The sequence below is a fragment of the Labrus bergylta genome, chromosome 16 (genome assembly GCF_963930695.1).
Source record: "Labrus bergylta chromosome 16, fLabBer1.1, whole genome shotgun sequence".
Lineage (NCBI taxonomy): Eukaryota > Metazoa > Chordata > Actinopteri > Labriformes > Labridae > Labrus > Labrus bergylta.
This window is the reverse complement of record NC_089210.1, coordinates 21,634,430-21,654,513: the sequence shown is the minus strand read 5'-3', so window position 1 is coordinate 21,654,513 and position 20,084 is coordinate 21,634,430. Positions and strand designations below refer to the sequence as shown.

At 35.6% G+C, this 20,084-nt stretch overlaps 1 protein-coding gene across 1 annotated transcript; it reads left to right on the top strand.

Moving 5' to 3' along the window:
- The first annotated feature begins 3,981 nt into the window (after positions 1-3,981).
- Positions 3,982-13,776, top strand: LOC110003509 (nuclear GTPase SLIP-GC-like). Its single transcript, XM_065964809.1, has 14 exons — positions 3,982-4,038; positions 4,359-4,388; positions 4,602-4,632; positions 5,444-5,537; positions 7,524-7,740; positions 7,869-8,093; positions 8,786-8,992; positions 9,159-9,334; positions 9,562-9,655; positions 9,740-9,827; positions 9,936-10,057; positions 12,013-12,186; positions 12,285-12,442; positions 12,631-13,776. Exons 1-14 carry the CDS (start codon positions 3,982-3,984, stop codon positions 12,740-12,742), a joined length of 1,785 nt encoding a protein of 594 aa, XP_065820881.1. The 3' UTR covers positions 12,743-13,776.
- The last annotated feature ends 6,308 nt before the right edge of the window (positions 13,777-20,084 follow it).

The window sequence follows — 20,084 nt, the reverse complement described above, 5'->3', positions numbered from 1 at the left end:
ATATGTCCCTCATTTTGTTGTCACGGCTACAGCTGAAGCTAATCCTACTTGATTAATATAAATTGTTTTTTATTTATTTATTTACATAACTGTAGTTGTATACCTTGTGAATTCCCTGGGCATATAATAAAGATTTTTGACAAATAGTGCATTATCCTATTTTGCATTATAAATTTGAATCCGAGAAGTAACTAGCAGACATACTTAAGATTTTCTATAAATAGTAAGAAGTTTTTTTTAAAGTACAAGAAGGCTTTTTAAAATGTGTACAGAACTTAAGTATTGTACTTTATAACTTCCACCCACTCAGTTGTGTAAAAAAGTAAACTCGTGATAGCTTGTTGAGCTAATATGACATGTAAGAATGGTGATTCATGTCGCGCGTTGCTCTGTGTGGGTAATGTGCTGTATCACCTGTTGTCTTGACGCTCATTCCTAACGGAACACTCGGCGACTGTTTACTCGACCTGCAGGTAATAAAACTTGAAAAACTGTCATGTTACTGATTATCATTCTCCTGTATTTCACTTTGGACGGGTAAATGAAATTGTGCACTGAAGCAAAACAAGTCCAGACATGACGGTGCACGCTGATATTTGCTACCAAAATAAAAGCGTCCTACACCATGTTAGTAGATGTTGTTGATTAGCTTCTGGCAATGTCAATTTCGGACTTCACAACACATGCTTCAATTCAATTGCTGGTATCTAAGAATGGTAGAAATCTAAGTAACGGGCATGACACCACTGTGTCTTAGAACAGTGAAGTTTCAATCAGGGACCTTCTGTGGTCACCAAAGTGCATTAAACTGAAATCCATTAACACAGGAAGTTACTTTTTTCCGTGCCTGAAGTTTAACTTTTTGTGTTTTAGATGTCAAAGAGGAGCTTGAGACTGTGACAAAATACTATCAGGAACTGAAGAAAAACACACATGAAGGAACATCACAAGTCAGGTAAAACTTTTGTTTTTTAAAGTAGATAATGCTCTGATTTTAAACTGTAAGAAATTGCTTCACTTATTTTTATAACAGTTGCTAACAATGCTTCTATTCACACTAGTGCTGATCAACCCGGCCCGTCATCTGCACAGGTAGGTTTAAGTAAAAGTGATGATTAAAAGTTAACATTCTGGTAGACAATGAAATGGTAATATGAAAGTTTTCAGTAGAATATCACAACCTTTGTGTTTAACTCTCTTGTGGATATTTCAGGGTTTTAGATGAAGAGAAACAGCTGAGGCCTGTTTAACCACTGAGGGTCCCACAGGGAACATTGAAAAGTCAAACGAGGCTTCTGGATTTGGTCTCAACCTTTTCTTCAGGTTGTTATTTCTGCTCTCTTTGAGTCATGTGTTAACATGTTTGATGAGTTTGTTTGATGTGAGTTTCTTACTTGGGATGTTGTGATTTTCAGTTTCTACTATTATTACAGTCAGACACCAACTTCTTTACTTCCTATTCTTCGTTTCTTGTGGGTGATTTTATTTTATGAGTTAAGAAGTGGATGCGTTGATTTACGCACTGCAGATTAGTTTGATTTGACTTAGATTTTCGGCTTTGTAAGGGCTGACCTTGATGGTTTGTAATGAATAAAGACAAAGCAGATGTTTGCTGAAAAATAAAGTTTTAGAAGTGTGGTAAAGGAAGTAGAAGTTAGTTTTATTAACAGACCAACTTTTCTGGCTTTTCTGTACAATGATTTAGTTTTTTTATTTTCACTGACTAATGCATTATGGCACATCATGCAATAAAACTTAATAAAAAATAAATGTTGTTGCCTTATTGTCTTTATTGTGAATTTGGTTAAAAAAAAGAAAAAAAAGAAAAAAAAGTGCTGCAACTGCCCAAATGATTTCCATTAAAAACCCAACTTAACAACACAAACCCAGAAAACAAAACAAAACGGAAAATCTGCTGCATATCTAGTCATCACAGCAGAAGCAGTGGGCCTGTAGGGGGCGCTAAATGTAACAGCTATCCTTTTATGGATAATTTTCTTTTGATTGACAGACAGTATTGGTAAAGTAACTGCTGAGGCTATAGCTATGTTTGTCTGTTGTTCTCACTGTTGGTTTCGCACAAAACGTTGTTTAATTTGACTGTGGCTTCAAATTAAAAAAAAAAATTGAAGCCACAGTCTTTTTGTCATGTCAGGATTTTGTCATGACACAGCACGTGAACAATTGATGTGTGTGTGTTCGCTGACTTTTGTCTGTTAGTTGTGCCATTGGTCCCAGGGGGTAAGGGGTGGGGTAGCGATGTGTTTGTCATAGCCCGGCTGTTTCCTACGCCTGCAGATCTCAAAACTTTCTCTTTTAATTATGTTCTTTGTGACAAACATTTCACTCATGCAGTGCAAAGTGGTGTCCCCTATGAATTGAATCAGTGAAACAAAGGTTAAAGTCAGCTCACACACAAACCTACAGCAGTAAAACACCCTGCGTGTAGAAGGTGGCTCACATTATATGCCTTAAGTTTTGTTGTAGCACTCTTATAGCATGAGTTTGACTTTTGGGTGTGTACTATAGTTAGTAAACTGTTGTTGATACCTAGAACAAGGTACCAAACCAGTTCTGAACTTAAAGTACCTTGAATGAAACATCGCTTTCATTTACAGGAAGAGGAACATTGGTCATGATTTAAGTATCAGGTCACGCAACCTCTAGTGTATTTACCAAGACTGAGGTGGTGGAGGTTTAATGACTGCTTGAGATTGTTTTTTTTTCTTTTTTTTTTTTTTTCCTTATCAGCTGGGAGTTTTGATACAGCCATCTGTGGAGATTTTTGACTTTTCCCATTTTAGCTTTCATCATTGTCAACAAAGGACTCCAAAGGAATTGTAAGTAAAGCAGTGTTACATAAGATAAGAAAGAAAGAGAGATGTAACTGGTTTTACTAACTCTGTTTGATTGAACTTATTATCTTTCATCTTATTTTGTATTGTACTATATGTTTCTGTATAACTTAAAAAGGTCCTTCATAATCAGTTTCAGTAAGAGCTTCTGTTTATCTATTTTAAATAGCTAAATCGTTTTTTATTGACTTATTACACGACATCTCCTCCATAATGTAAAGGTATAGATTGTATGTGAATAAGCTTGGTTGTTAAACTTGAGTAAATTTCCAGAGAAAAAGAGTTAATTTTCAGCACTTTTACAACTGAAACAACTATGGAGGGATGTTTTGTTGTGCCATTTAAGACGTCACCATGAGGTGCTTTTGAAAAAGTAGTAGATAGGCTTCATGGAAAACGCTCGGTGGAAACGGGGCTTTAGAGCTGTTGTGACTTTGATCTAAGAAGTGATGAATCAGAATAATGCCTGCATTAGTCACTGATTTACAGATGATAGCACTACAAATACAAATGTACATTTTGTTAAAAGAGTTGGGGATTGTAAGTCAAAATGGTTATTTGATGTGGAAGCAAGCGGCAACCTCTGATGCATTAAAATGGTGATATAATCTATGGGTGGAAGCTTTGACCTGACTGATATTTCCCAAATACTTGCTGGGGTCCTTTCCTTGCACCTGCTATTATCTGTTCATAACTCCTTATCTTTGTCTAATTACATTTAATTCATAAAAACTTCTGCAATATGTGAAGTTGTTACAATAGATTTCAATATTATTATGTGATTACCTTACAGTTGCTGTTTCCCGTCATGGATGATTTTGTTCAAACAAAATTAACTGAATGGAGTCTCAGCGATTGGATAGAAAATTTTCAAGGTGAAGTATTACCATTCTTTTTGATTGTCACAGGCAATTTCCCACCAATACTGAAACATTCAATCATATGCTAATAGAAACAGAAAATGTGCTGTAATATGGCTCTACAATGCCAACTTGACATAATTTCATCATTTTAAACAATGTTTGGTTTTGCTTGACAAAGATTATTCTGAATTGTTTTCCTAACAACAGTTCAAGGTATTGATGAGGAAAGTTTTTACCTTCTCGATAAAGATGACATCAAAGACATGATCACGAAAGTTGGACCAAGGGCAAAATTCAAGAAGAGACTCAAGTCTCTGAAGGTAATACTCCTCAATGTCTTAGGTTTAATACATTCTCACGTGTAGAATGACTATCAATTATTAGTAATTGTATGATGAAAGAATGACTAAAATAGTATTTACTGGAATCTCTCAAATTCATCTTTTCCCTTTGACATTAGGGGGAGAAAAATGCAACAAATCAGGTCATTAATTAATTTTCTTGTCTTTTGAGTGCAGTGCATTTTCTTTCATTTAGTGTTGTGTATATATTACAGTCAGGCCATAATTATTTTAAATGTCTGCTAAAATGTTCCATGGCTTTGTTCTGAGAGTGATTATTTTCTTGACTTTGTCAACAGGAACATGAAGAAACTGCTGATTCTGCTCAGGTAAGGATAAAATACATTTTCCAGGGATACTGTTATTATACTTGTACCTCTTTTAATCATCAATGTGCAATAGAATTACTGATGTGTCCTGAGAAAAATCACCATCATATTTGACTGAATCAATGGTTGACTCCACTTCCAGAGGTTTAGTCACACTCATCATAGCTTGGATGATATCTGTTTCAATGAGTCAAATGCATATTTCATCTTTAGGTTTTGGCCAACAGTAACACAAGAGATAAAGGTAAGGTCTAAAGTATCTTATGTATGATTTATGATGATCTGCTTTTGTAGTAATAATGTTTTGTTCTGACAAATCATCTATTTGTGTGTTTTAATATTGTAAGAGGCAAAAAGCTGTTTTTGATTTTTAATGAAAAATAAGGAAAAAGAAAGTCTGAGTCTCAGCGGGAGTCCAGCGGATGGCTATCACCAACTAAGAAACGACGACGGGACTCCACATATTCAGGTATTTATGTTACGCTGAGAACAATTCCAACCAACAGATCAAAGTATTCACCAGCATGTATGTGTCATGACTTCATATTAAACCTTAGGTGTCTCTTAGCAACATGCCATAGAGACGATATCAATGCTTCCATTACTTCATAAATTAACCATGGACTTAAACTTCGGGCCTCTCATTTGGCCTGAGCAGCTCAGAGGGCAGAACAAGTGTCTATAGTAGTTTCTGCCAAATGAAGTTTGTATTTTCATGCCCAGCACTCACACTGTTTGACTAACAAATGTACACACACAAACCTGAATAACAAGACTAACATGGGCATGTTAGTCTATAAACAAGGTGTGGTCAGGCACAGTGTTGGGGCTTTTCTATGGATGCCAAGTAATTCTTTGTACCATGCAGTACACATGTTTACTGCTGTTTCTTTTTCACTATAATGGCTTATTTTTTCAACACCTGCGGTTGCTGCTTTGATGGCACTCTAAATTATCCTTAATTGACATTTAAGAGAAAGGATTTTGTTTAACATGGTACCTAATTAATACCTAATTAATACACTTGTTTCTTTGTCTTTTCTTTTCTCCAACAGAAAAAGTCATGCTGTCTGAAGTGAGAAACATCATGGCATGTGTTCATGACAAAATACTACACGGAGAAAAAACAAAGCTCAATGCTTTTCTAGAGTAAGAAAAAAGATATTTCATATTTGCTTATGGGTCCAAAAGAGATTTGTGACTATTTGGGTTTTGACAAAAAGAAATAAAACAGGTCCAGGCAATCAGGATGGTTCATATACCAACAAGACAATGACCCCAAGCATACTTCAAAGCTGTGCAGAGACTATTTGACAAAGAAAAGGGGATCTGGAGTAGTGGAACTGATGGACTGTCTAGGTCAAAGTCAGGATATGAATCCTATTGAACAAATTTTGGATTTAGTAGATTCAAAGATTGATCGCACAAAAGTTTCATCTAAAGCAAGTTTGTGGGAATAGCTAGAAGCTATTTGGAACTCAATAACAAAAGAGACAAGCAGTTATCAAGGTCAAAGGAGGCCATACTAAATATGAAGTTTTTTGGTTATTATATGTTAAAAAGGACTATTTAGTTGTTTCAATTTATTTGACAAATAAACAATAGCATTATTGGTTTTCAACAAGTTTTTGAAAGATTTGTAAAATATTAGTTTTTTCGTTTTTATGACAGGTGGTCTAATAAATAATATAAGAAAATAGTATATATATATATATATATATATATATATATATATACTTCCATTTCTGCTGAAAAGCTGCAAGTTGTGAGACCATTTGTTCCCTGAAAAAAAGCCTTTTGGAGAACTCTGACATTTACACAATCTTGACATATTTGTTCACCTATACTTTTTCTTTAAGCTCTGGTGAGTTTACCTCTTACCTTTGTTCCATTTCAGCTCATTCACTGGACTTTAACTGCTGAATGGGTCTGTTCTAAAAGTTTGAACCATTAGTTTATATATCTCAGTGTTTCCCACAGAATGACACAATACCTGGGCGGTGTAGTTGTCCGAGTATTTATATATACACACACCAATTAATATATGGGGGGTGGGGGGCATTTGTGTACTAAACTCTACATTGAAGCAATATGCTCTTTAATCCATAAATTATTGACTCACTCTATGATGTAATAAAATGATTACACTATTAGGAGAAAATTATTTTGCCTGCTTCATGTAATAACTTAGGACATTTTGGGCCCAGCATCTTGTCACATTATCAACCAGTTATTACAATTTAGGGTTTTATTACATTTTTTGTAACATTTTGGATCATTGTTCCATTTTGGATTCTTACAAGCCCAGAACAAGGTATTTCATGGTATATAAATAAAGTTATTATTATTATTATTATTATTTATTGCATCTTCTAGAGCTACAGTCTATCCTTTAACAACTGAATGAATTGTGCTTTTTATATTCTCCTGTTCTGATTATTCTCATATCTGTATTTTACAATGACGTGTGCCTTTCACAAGTGAAAAAAAAGATTCACTGTTGACTTGACTCATTTTGTTAAATGGCCTTCTTTGTTGACAAATAAGATTAAGATTTATTTTTTCGGCTTTTTGTGCCTTTGATGGAGAGATAGGACAGTGGGAGAGAGAGAGAGAGTGGGGAATGACATGCGGGAAAGCAGCCACAGGTGGGATACGAACCCGGGCCGCCCGCTTGAAGGACCATAGTCTCCATATATGGGGGGCGCGCACTAACCACTTTTCTAAAGTTTTGTGAAGGAAACAAAATCAATAACTTAATTCCCTTAGATGGTAAACATCTGGCTTTTACTTCCTTCATGAAATGAACATTTTCGCAAGATTTCAAGTACGACTATTCACATGTGGCAGCTGTGGCTCAGTGGTAGTGTTGGTCGTCTCTTAACAAGGTCGTAGTTTTGTTTTCTAGCTCCTGCAGTTGTATGTCGAAGCATCCTTGGGCAAGAAACTAAACCCCTGCATCAACTTCTGTGAATGTGTGTGAATAGGATTAGTAAATAGTAAATGTATATGGTACTCCGTTATGATTTAATGAATAATAAAAGGATTTAATGAGAAGGATTAAAGCTTAACACTTGACACCTTTATTGTAATATCTTTCATATGAATTAACGGATTTGAACTGTTGTACAACAGGGAAAAAATCTGTGATTTGGAGACAGAAAAGAGGGAGCTGGTTGGTGTCTTTGGAAGAACAGGGGCTGGAAAAAGCTCTTTGATAAATGCTGTCGTCGGAGAGAAGGATCTCTTGCCCTCAGGAAGTGTCAGTGCTTGTACAACAGTCATCATTAAGGTGGAGGCTAACAAGCAGAACCAGAACTATGAGGCAGAGATTGAATTCATCACAAAAGAGGTAAAATAAGATGAACATAATGTATCCTTTAATCCCTAGTCTTTAAAAAGATGTTGAATGCATTGCTTCATCCATTTACAGTATTTGATTCATTCGATTAGTTAAAGGATGATTATTTTCTTTTTTAGGAATTGAAGCAGGAGTTGTGGTTCTTGTTAACTTTCATCCTGAATGATGAAGACTGCAAAGAGGAAGATGTCGATGATTACAATGACGCTGTTGAAATGCTGTCAGCGCTGTATGGAGAAGAATGGGAAAAAAACCCTTCTGTGGAACATCTCATGAACGACAAACATTTCAGAGAAATCCCAGAATTTATTGTTTCTAGGAAGAAAACCTTGACCTGTGACTCAGTAAGAAAGAGAATAAATCTACAGTATCATTTATATTTGAATTTGAATTTATATATGTAATGGGGTCAATGCAATTTAACAGTTTCAATACATGAAACTGATGTGCTACATAAAGAGTATATTGCTAATTTCCAACATGTGTCCCTAATTGGGCCTTTGGGTAAACAAACAGAGTAAAAATGTACAACATTCAATAACATAAAACCCCATAACACTATATGAGGATACATTAAAATACATGCACTATATGACAATACAAAATGCTATAAACCGGTTTAAGATACAATTTAAAAGTGGGTACAGCTCTGGTTTGCTTTCAGCCAGCATTTCACCTTTTTTGTTAAAGATTTGAAGTCTGAGAATTTTAATTCCGGTATACAAGTACATATCCAAAAATTACTTAACAGAAAGCTATCTTGTTTTGAAATGTATAACATTTCCATCTCAGACATAAAGTGATGTCTGCAATTTACATACTTCCTGGTCGTTCAAGTTTGGTTTAATTTTGGGGTAGTTTAGAAAATGTTATAGTAAATTCAGTACCTAAAAATGGATTTAAAGAGAGAATGGACTTGATCCTCAATGTCTGCAGCTCTATATCAAATGTTCCCTTAACAGCAAAGTCCTGTCATGTTACCTTCATAGATGGTCTGTGTAACTGTAAATCCTTAATCTTATTTTTCTTTTGTCAGGCTAAAAAGTTGTCTGCAGAACTTGTCAAATACACAAGAAGCAGATCAAAGTATGGAATGGCTAAAAGCATAAAGAAATGGTTTTGGCCCCTGGTGAAGTGTGTGACAATCAGGGTGCCAAATAATGACCTTCTCCAGAATGTCACACTTGTGGATCTACCTGGAAATGGGGACCGCAACAAGGGCAGAGATAAAATGTGGAAAGGGGTAAATCATTTAAATGCATCACTTTGTTTATATTGTTTTAAGTTTAACATTATTTTATTACAAAGCACTGATATTGACTCCATTGAAATACATTGCTGTATTAATTGCATAACCTTTCTTTGATATTGACTGATATTCACGATTAACTTGGATTTCATCCTTGTAGGTGGTTCAAAGCTGTTCCACTGTGTGGATCGTGACGGACATTAACAGAGCAGCATCAGAGAAAGAACCATGGGAGATTCTGAAAAGTGCCAGCAGCCTTATGGGAAATGGTGGCCAGTGTCAGCACATTCACTTCATCTGCACCAAGTCTGATGTTATCGAAGACTCTGATGATCTGTAAGTGATTTTTAACCATAGAGGAAGACGCTGACGAGAATCAGGGTCTACTGCCATGTATTTATTATATATATTTAAACTATGTGTACTTTGTTCATATATGTCATTTTTTAAACTTTTATCCTCAGAGGAAAGAAAACCACGTCATATTAAAGATGTTGGAGATTGACTTTTCAAGGCTTCAGATAATGTATGAGGTTCAGCTTGATACTGATCTCTTCTTACAGTTCAGTAGCTGGCGTTCGTGCTGCCATATTTAAGAGGAACATCCGGGCCAAGGAGGAAGTGAAGAGAGAATTTGGGAAACTAAAGGGGGTTCAGGTGAGTTTTGAAATGTCAGAAAATCTAAAATGAAGATGTCTTTTCAATGCAATACCACCCTAAACGTATTCATTATTTTTGCAGACACATTTCAGTGGTGACTGTTTCAAAGTGTTCACAGTGAGCTCCAAAGAGTTCCTTCAGGAGAAAAGGCTAGGACCAGATGAAACTGGTAGGTGAAGGTCATGCATAACTTTGTGAATAAAAGAATATCTGTTACATGTGAGAAGTTTCTCTGGATGTAATTATGTAAGCTCTATATTGTATGGTTTTTTTATAGAAATCCCCAAACTTCAGGAATTTCTGCAAGAACTGAATGACTTTCACTCAGTCACACTGAAGTATGTGTCAGGAGCGTATGGGATCCTTTCCCTTATTCAAGGTGCCGGCTGTGGAGACGTGGTAAGATGAAATAACACTTTAACTGCATTTAGGTTTAGTTTTGGCAGCCAATAATCACAATCTGAGCCAAAAAGGTACCTTAAAATCCAGTATTAGGACCACTCTAAATATTTTTAAATTGTGTATGTTTCTTATCCCTATATAAACTCCTCAAAAAAAGATTTCTAAAATATCCAAAACTAACCTAAATGAAAATAAATGTTAGGTTCAACACCAGTTTTTACCTGCAATAATATAAGTCTGATTGATTGGCCTTTTAACTGAATATACAATATTTGAACTAACATGCTGACGTCTGCATCAATTTTCTCCAGCGCCACATCTCTCTCCTCTGCTGCAGCAGCAGAACTACAGAATGCTATCAAGCACATGGCTAACAAAATCATATTTGAAAAGTTGTACACCCATAAAAATATAATATTTTACATATAACCCAAGAAAGTTTACTTAATTGAAGAGATTATGTGTTCAGTAGTGACCATTTTAAAGTTACACACTGATTTTTAAACATTGGACCACACTTATTTCAAACTAATGGGATATAGCTGCTTAATATGCAGCCGTGAGGGACAGGGATGTAGTGTCACTTCCTGGCAGGGGTGTGGCTTTAAGTGTTGAAGGTTACATGAAAACTTCATCTAAAAAATTCACCACGTCATATGTGATAGATATCCCAGTGTAAAATATTGAGGCATGCACCGTCAGTACCGTGAGTGCTGCCCTCAACATCACACACAGCATGCGACATGACGCATTTAAAAATTTGCTGCCATTCATTAATGTAAGCTGTGGTTAGGAACATAGCACCACCACTTCACATATTTTCTCCATCATGAGGTCATGATGGTGCATTCAAAGCATACGGTGGTAAACAGGTCAGTAAATACAGCTGTTGGAGTGCTGGTTTGGAAGAAAGAATCTACAATTAAAGTCAACAAGTGAGCAGAGCAGGTGGGCAGCACGACTCAAGGGACGAGGGTCTTTACACCACAACTTTCACCGTAGGCTAAGAGCTCAAATACCATACTGTAGCTTGTAGGAGTGTAAACTCCACAAAGCGAAAACAGATGGTACTAAAAGAGCAACAAAGGAGAAAAGAAATTGCACATTGTAGACTTGGTTAAAGTTCTTTTTTTTCTAAAATATCGAGATTGGAGTTGTACATTTACAAGAATAAAGCTGTGAATTTATGATATTCAATCTGTAAACCAATTTAAATTAGGCTATGGTGGAAATTTTTATTCTGAAAGGATGCATCAAGTCTTAAAATTCCAAAAAAAAAAAAGGTAGAGTACCCAATAGCAGTCTAACAAAAATAAATAAAACAAAAAGGCAGAATAAAAACTTACTTTATTAAATGTCCAAAGAAAATCCACAAAAGGCAAAACAAATCACAATGAGAAAAACTGAGACGAAGGCAGGTTGCACAAAGCACAGACACATAGATAGGTTAGACACCTGACAATGAACTGACAACAAGAGGAAAGGAACTTTGAGACTAAATACACAGGGGTAATCAAACACAGGTGAGACTAACAACACAGGTGAAGACAATCAGGGCAATCAAAATGGAGGGAAACCAGATAAAAGGAAAGAAGAAAACTGCAGAAGCCACTGATGAACAGTCTATGGTGGCTTAATAAGACAACATAGGCTGTGATTAGACAAATGCAATGCCATGTCACACCAAACATAGTCTTTGAAGTATTGAGTCTGTGATGATATTTGTATGGTCTTTATTTTACATTTTAGTTTTACTTTCTTTAAGAGTCATTTGTTGCTTGTACCATAAATAACTTTAAATCCAGATCGGGTCACATCTGGATGCAACTTCACACGTGGTTTAGAGCCAGATATCCGTCTATTTTTTAAAAACTTTGACACATTATTTTATGCCTAACATACAGTATAGAGTTGTATTGTTTTAACATTAAATGTTTTCTATTTGGTTTCAGGCTGGCGTAAAAGCAAATGTGTGCGAAGACCTTGAAGAAAACTTGAAATGTGCATTAGATAAAGTCTTTGAGCCCATGATAAAGTCCTATAGGGCTTTTAACAAGTGCCTCATGGAGGGTGTTGAAAAATCCAATAGTTCAAGGGAAAGTGACTTGAAGTCCTTCTTATATCCCGTATGTATTTGAATATTTTACTCCTTCATCCAAACCATCGATTTTTCACTTGATATTCAAAAGTTAATCATTTATGGAAATGTTTGTTTTTGTTTCAGAAAAGAATAAAAGGAAGAGCTTTATACGGGAGATTGAAGAGCATTGTTGCAAACAATGGTGTCTACAAACCAAAAAAAGGGAAACAATACAACCTCAATGAGAAATTAGCTTCAAAGCTGATGGAGAGCATTGATGAGGAATTTAGAAAGACCTTCCCGTAAGAACGTACTAAATGAGGAAAAGATAATACCTCTTCAAATGGCGAATATAATAATAATATAATAATGTGTGCAATGGTTATTTAAAGTAATTAACATAATTGAATACAAGTATCTAAATGAAATTTCTAAATTTAACTTTGTCAGTATTTGATCAATGAAAGATTTACTTGTTAACATGTTTCAGAAATGAATCAAAATGTGAACCGTTCAACGGGGCCATCAGTTCCTTTTCACTCGGCACAGGGACTCTGGTTGAAAAGTACAGAAAGTACAAAGGTGTGCAGCTGCAACTGTGACTGCGGTTTTACAAAAAAGCAACTTTTTATAAAAAATGAAAACAAACACACAAAAGCTTTTTTTCTATTTAAGACTTTTCTGCTTTCTGAGCAGCCCAGAAAAAACATACATTTAAACTGTTAATGTATCATCCAGTAAATCCATAACAAAAGTGTGCTGGTTAACACAGTGTTAAATATTTTAAATCTTATTTAGGAGGTCATCCAGAAGATACTGATGGAAACACTTCTGAGGTCAATGGACCTATCACTCAATACAGATGATCAATCCGTTCCAGGTAAAGTGAATGTTAACAAGTACATTTGTTTACAGACAAAACACCAGTGAAGCGATTACAACTTTGCATGTCAAAGTGGTTTGATTCTGATTAAATGCTTGATAGATGTAAACTATGAAGTTGGAAGAACTAATCAAAACTGTTTTTATTTGGGTCTAAGAAATATTGCACAAGTAATCCTAGTTTATGTGGATATATCCTGTCATTTTTATAGCACTGATGATAACTGGTGAGAGGAAGTTACAGGAACATTATGCAGATTAGAGTGTGCTCTTGAACAACATAGTTAAAGCAACAAGATGTGACTTTTCCACCTTTAAACAGAAGTGTCAAAGGTCGATTTAATAGCAGAATAACTTTCAACAGGGAGAAAGACGTCTCTGCCCCGACCGCCTGTTTTCTGCAGTCTGTAACTTTGGCAGTTGGCCAAGGTCATCTCATGAAGAGTGTGTACGGCTGTTTGGAGACTAGTTCACACAAAAGCCTTCAGTTACTGTATAAATAGAAACCAGTTAGCCGTCTCTGTGCGGTTATGCAAATTCACATAGTCTAGAAAGGGTTAGGAGTAACATGGGTGACAGTTGCACTCAGGGACCTTCTGTGGGTGCCAAAGTGCACCAAACTGAAATATTGTTGCTTTAACACAGAAAGTGCACACCAAAGTGCAAAGACATTTTCTTCCGAGTTTAAAGTTTTACTTTTTGTGTTTGAGATGTCAAAGAGGAGCTTGAGACCGTGACAAAAAAATACAAAGCACTGAAGAAAAACACACATGAAGGAACATCACCAGTCAGGTAAAAACTTTGTTTTTAAAGTAGATAATGCTCTGATTTTAAACTGTAAGAAATTGCTTCACTTATTTTTATAACAGTTGCTAACAATGCTTCTATTCACACTAGTGCTGATCAACCCGGCCCGTCATCTGCACAGGTAAGTTTAAGTAAAAGTGATGATTAAAAGTTAACATTCTGGTAGACAATGAAATGGTAATATGAAAGTTATCAGTAGAATATCACAACCTTTGTGTTTAACTCTCTTGTGGATATTTCAGGTTTACCTGATGCAGAGAAACAGCTGAGGCCTGTTTAACCACTGAGGGTCCCACAGGGAACATTGAAAAGTCAAATGAGGCTTCTGGATATCAATCAATCAATCAAGCTTTATTCATATAGCACCTTTCATACAAAGTCAAAGTGCTTTACAGCGACTGAAAAACAAGAATAAACATAAACTAGTGACAAAACAGGGTAGAAATAAAAATGGATTTAGAAGTAGAGAAGTAGAGACTAATGCACACCAATAGGAATACAAAAAGTTAAGTTAAAACAGAAAAGATTAACAAAAATATAGTTGAGATAATAAGAGGGTAAAGATTGCCTTATAGACAGTTAAAACAATTTAAAAATTAATATGAAAACTCACAGGCAGCCTGTGTAAAGATTTTAAAATTGGTGTATTGTGTGCTCTCCTTCAGGTCTTTGTTAGCACTCGTGCTGCCGCGTTTTGAATTAACTGCAGCTGATTTACTTTATTCTTTGGTAGACCAGAAATGAGAGCATTACTTCTAGTTATGAAATCGGTATTGCTCAGAGAGAGAAACTGCCTCACTTTGGAAATGTTCTTTAAATGATCAAATGCTGTTTTTGTGATGGAGCGTACATGTGGCTTAAAATTAAAATCAGAATCAAATAAAACAGATACCAGAACAAATATTTATTATTTTCTCCCTGAAGTAGCCAGCAAACTTTTGACATTTAGAACCTGGAAGCTGAGCACTGTGGTTAACTGTGGGATTGAAAAGTGAATCAATGGTACTGATTTAGTCTCAACCTTTTTGTCAGGTTGTTATTTCTGCTCTCTTTGAGTGGTGTGTTTAGATGTTTGTTGTGAGTTTCATACATACAGATGTCATATTAGTGACAGTTTTCCTTTTGATTAATTGTGGGCCTCAGGCCAGAAATGGGTGAAGGTGGGGGGTGTTGTGTTTTTCATGTTAATCGTTTCTTTTTTGGGCCTTTTCGCCTTTATTAGATAGGACAGCTGAAGAGAGACAGGAAACGGGAGGAGAGAGTGGGGGGATGACATGCAGCAAAAGGCCGAGGTCAGATTCAGTCCCACAACTGCTGCTTAGGAATGTAATCGCTGTACATGGGGCGTGACATAACCGTTATTTGTTTCTACCATTCTTTCAGCAAGACATCAACTTCTGCAATAATTCAGCTTTTTGTTATTCTTGAATATGTGTTAACGATTTTTTATTAGTGTTTTTATTTCATGAATTTAGAAGTGGATGATTTGATGTACCTGCTACAGTTTCACTGATTATTACGGTGTCAAATTAAATCTAATAAAACTTTAATCTGTGTAATGATATATTAGAAATAAGAGTTAATTTTATTATCAGACCAACTTTTCTGGCTTCCTGATGTGAACTGTACAATGTTTGTTTTGTTTTTAAGTCTTCATTGTTTATAAATGCAATATGGCACATCATGCAATAAAACTCCTGATTAAAATGTTGTTGCCTTTTTGTCTTTATTGTGAATTTGGTATAAAAGTCCTGCAGCTGCCCAAAAGATTTCCATTCAACCCATTCATTTGGCTGTCTACTCACCGTTATTTTGTATAGTTTCTGCTGATGATATGTATACACTCATGCACTTTTACTTATGTCAATACTGTCCATTACAACTGTACAACTCTGTTTTTGCACATTTACATTTAATCTTCCATATTTAATCTTCCTATTTAAGACTAGTAATGCTTAGTTAAATCCTGGTTGTATATATTCACATTCTTAGTTTTGATATGTTTAGTACTTATTTACTTTGTATTTAATATTATATTATGTTCAGATTTGCTAACATTGTGTTTTTTACTCATATTGTGTGTTTGGATAACCTGCTGCTGTAATGCCACAATTTCCCAGTTTGGGATCAATAAAGTAATTATATTCTATTCTATTCTATTCTATTCTATTCTATTCTGTTCTGTTCTATTGTGTGTTTTTGACTTTGCTTCATTTGTGTATTTGCTGAATGTTTACTTTTAATGTATTCATTTCTGCTTTTTGCAGCATGTTCATTCCTTTTGCAGCACCACATCTCCTTTGTATTTGTTAGACATTTATTTTCCAGTTGCATCCAGATTTTGCTGCCTGTTTTGTCCTCAAGTCAATATTTTCAACCTTTGCAGCTTGTTCGTACATCGTATTAAAGTTACTGAATGTTTTCCCTGACATCAGTTTCTGTTCTGACAAAAAACTGATGTTCCAATCAAGTTTCCAGACCAAAATCTGTAAGCATAACCCAAACTCTTAAAGTAACCTTCACTGCATACTTAGTGTTTGTTGCTCATGAAGTCGTAGCATTCACATGTTAAAACCAGGAATTTATAATTGTGCTCACACACAAATGTCAAGCACTACAATTTTTTCCATTGATTCGTTAAGATAAATCATCTTCTACACACATCAGAGTGGCATATGCCCTTGGTTTTAGTTAATAATGGCATTGTTTGTTTTATACAATAGTTGTGTTACCTTTCATACAACCCAACAACTGCACTGAGGCAGAAACTGACGGTCTGCTTTGTGGACATACAGGTGTGGTTCTTCATATCATCTCAGGGCGTGTCCAAGGCTCTGTCTGTTCTGAGTTTGTTGAAATTAGATTTTACATACCGACTTCAAATATTAGATATCACACTTAGATGAAAAATAGGTGTTTTGGTAAGAATTAGTGTAGAAATTTGTCCCATTGATTTCTGTTCTTTGAACAACAGCTTGACAATTTTTTTTCTTTCACTTGCCAACAGGTTTGATTCTATTCATACAACTATGACACGTCTATTTATAAACCCATTGTTCTGCTGTTTTCTCTCAATAAATATGCTCATGTTGAAACTGAGCCAAGCAGGGTTTGTTATGTTAACACAAGGTGCAGAACATAAAAAGAGCATCAACACTGTAACCAATTTTGATATTATTGAGTGTGACTTTAAAAGAAAAAACAACCCATTGTGTCTTCAGAGTTCCAGCTTTACAGTGCAAGTATCACAAACAACCAGTAGGAGTCACTCTCATATGCCTGTTGTCTTAACAATGAATTAAGCATATTATTTTAAATACTGAACTTTAGTACATTTTTAAATTGGTTCCAGTAATAGGAACGTTCAACTTTTGTCCATCACTTTTATCTGATAGCTGCAGAACACAGCAACGGCTCAAGAGGAGAAATATGGAAAAGGAGTAAGAAATACATGATTTACTGTATGTGTCTGACAACAAGCGAGAAAAGCAAAATAAATTGGTAGTGATGGTCAAAGAAAAACTTAAATAAAAAATAAATACTAGTATTTGATTTAAAAAAAATCTTTAATCAACTTGCAGCATGTGATTGTGAACAAGTTCATGAGAAAGTGAAAGTGCTGATGGCATGAAGGTGGAGCAGACACAGAGGGCTTGTGAACTTGTGAAGCCAAAGAAGTGTACCGTGCCTGAGCACTTTACGGAGCGGTCACACTGGCCAAACGAACTGGACTTTAGCATTGAAGCTAGCTTGGGCACGGTACAGATGGCCAGTGTGACCGCGCCCTTAAATGAAACATCGCTTTCATTTACAGGAAGAGGAACATTGGTCATGATTTAAGTATCAGGTCATGTAACCCTCTTGTGTATTTGCCAAGGGTTAGGGTTGCGTATGTTTCCATAAAAGACAAACTTTTTTTCTGTAAGTGTGTGTATTCTCGTTTTTTTTTGTTTTTTTGTTTTTTTTTAGTAGAGAGTTTGCAGGTGAGGTACTTGTGGTTTAAAGTAGGTTTAAACTTTGAAACTTTTAAAACAAGGGGGAAGTTTTAATGTTGTTCAAGAAAAAATATTCACTGAAATTAGCAGTTTTAACAGCATTGAAATACATCGCTCTGCTGCATTATTTAATCTTGTTTAATCTGAACTTCGTCTGCTAAGTGGAAATGACTTGTTGAAACAGTTTTTCTGTCTTTCGTATATGTTAATTCCTTCATTTGATGTGGCTGAAAGCCTGCACAACATGCTGCAGTCTGTATCACTGACCCCTGTGACCTGCATCAACGTGGAGGACGGAGGGACGGTGGGGGCTTCTGTGATGCAAAGAGAGTTTGGGGGGGGGGGGGGGGGGGGGTGTCACTTCTGTGTGTTCAGGAGTGAGACCGCTCTGTGGTAGAAGCTGTTTTAACTATTGTAGTTAATTAAAGTTAGGGCAAAACATTCTTTCCATGTTAACCCCTAATGTGCAGTGAATGTGAAGACTGTGCCATTCCTTGAGATATAAAAGTCCTTTATGATTTAAAGCCTCACCTTGTGATCTTTTTAAATTGAAAAATAAACAAATTTATGCTTAAAATATTAAAGAATACCCTGGTCAAAAAACCTTAGTTTTATTAAAGTTGCTGGTAAAGGCAAAACAAAAGGTTCAAAACGTTTTATTGAGATCACAAGTAACTAGAGCCTCTGTAAGGTGACAGCTGGCTTGAAAAAGAAGTGGACAACTGGAAGTGGTTGGGTTTATGCTTTTATGCTTGTTACCTAAAAGGGACGCCCTTACTATAAAGTATTCAAACAGGCAATGTGTCATTTTGCTATATTCAATATTCATACAAGCCTTTCCTCTCTTTTTTTCCACAGACCACTGCCTGATGAGAGGGTGGTGAAGAAGAGTGTCCAGGATGTGATGGTCCTTCATGATGTTTGAGGCTCGGCAGGGTCATAATAAAGTTGAACAGAACATTTGATCATGTTCTGATCATGTTCATTTGATCATCTGCTCAAACTAAGATAGACATTTAATATCGTCATCCAGACGTTAACAACTTCAAATGTGTACTGAGGATCAAATATATGTTTATTTATTGTAAAGTGTTTTATATTTACAGGGACTGTTGCAAAAACAAAATAATATTAAATCATATTGCAGACAAGTTTTCGCTGTTCATATTTATTTCTTATTTTTCTACTTTTGATGTCTTTGTGAAATCTCAATTCAACAATAAAAAATACACTTTTTGCTGCTCTGATGTTCAACAATATTATCCTTGTCTTTGCATTAATTTAGGACACCCTGTTCTATGAAATTACGATAAATTAACTTAAATTATAAATTACAATAAACAATGTAGGCTCAATCTAATAGTTTTGTTATAAGTCTACACATAAGTCTAATATAACTTACTAAAGAACAATAAGAATAATCTATAATAATAAATATTTTTACAGAATGCATTAGCTACAAAATAAAGCCGCTCCCGTAAGATACCGCTGAGTAACCATGGTAACATACAGTTCCTGTTTCCACCTGAGAGAGGGAAGTTTTTCCTAAAGCCTGCCGCTGTATTTCTACCCTACACCTTGATGAAGGAGACTTCATTCAGCTGCGACATGGTGGTGACCTTCTCCAACAAGCAGAGGGAACTGGCTGCAGCTGCAATCACCACAATCCATGAGAATCCTGTCGAACTAGTAGAGGAGTATAAGTACCTGGGTACCATCTTCGACAGCCTGCTGAAATTCTCCTCCAACTCCGAGGAGATTCTCAGGAAATGTCAACGAAAGTACCTCCTAAGGAAGCTCAATTCCTTTGGATTCAGTAAGAACATTCTTCTGACCTTCTACTACTCCTTCATTGAGAGCATTATTACTTTTTCTATAACCTGCTGGTTCCACTCCACCACCCTCCAGAACAGAAACCGCCTGCAGAGCACGATCACAGTCTGCTCTAAGATCATTGGACTACCTGTACCTCTCACCAATGCAGACTCTCAGCTGTGAACTTTGCTTTTTTACTTCCTTCCATTTGCCATGCACCTTAACTGCCTTTGCTTTATCTGGTCTCATGCACTACATCACTTTATTCTATCCTTTCTATTTCAGTATTCATACAGTTCTGGTTACTTTATTCCTGTTGTCTCTTATCCATCATTGCACTACAGTCACTTTATTTATCTCATTTTTACCTTTACAGTTATATTGTATATATTAGTTCTGTTGTTCCATTATTCACCATGCACCTTATTAACTTATCATTTAGTAT

Bases quoted from the DNA above. Each gene is read 5' to 3' on its own strand.
- LOC110003509 (XM_065964809.1), top strand. From the start codon at position 3,982: ATGATCACGAAAGTTGGACCAAGGGCAAAATTCAAGAAGAGACTCAAG. The intron at 4,389-4,601 runs GTAAGGATAAAA...TTTCATCTTTAG, and splicing joins AAACTGCTGATTCTGCTCAG to GTTTTGGCCAACAGTAACAC. The intron at 8,094-8,785 runs GTAAGAAAGAGA...TTCTTTTGTCAG, and splicing joins AAACCTTGACCTGTGACTCA to GCTAAAAAGTTGTCTGCAGA.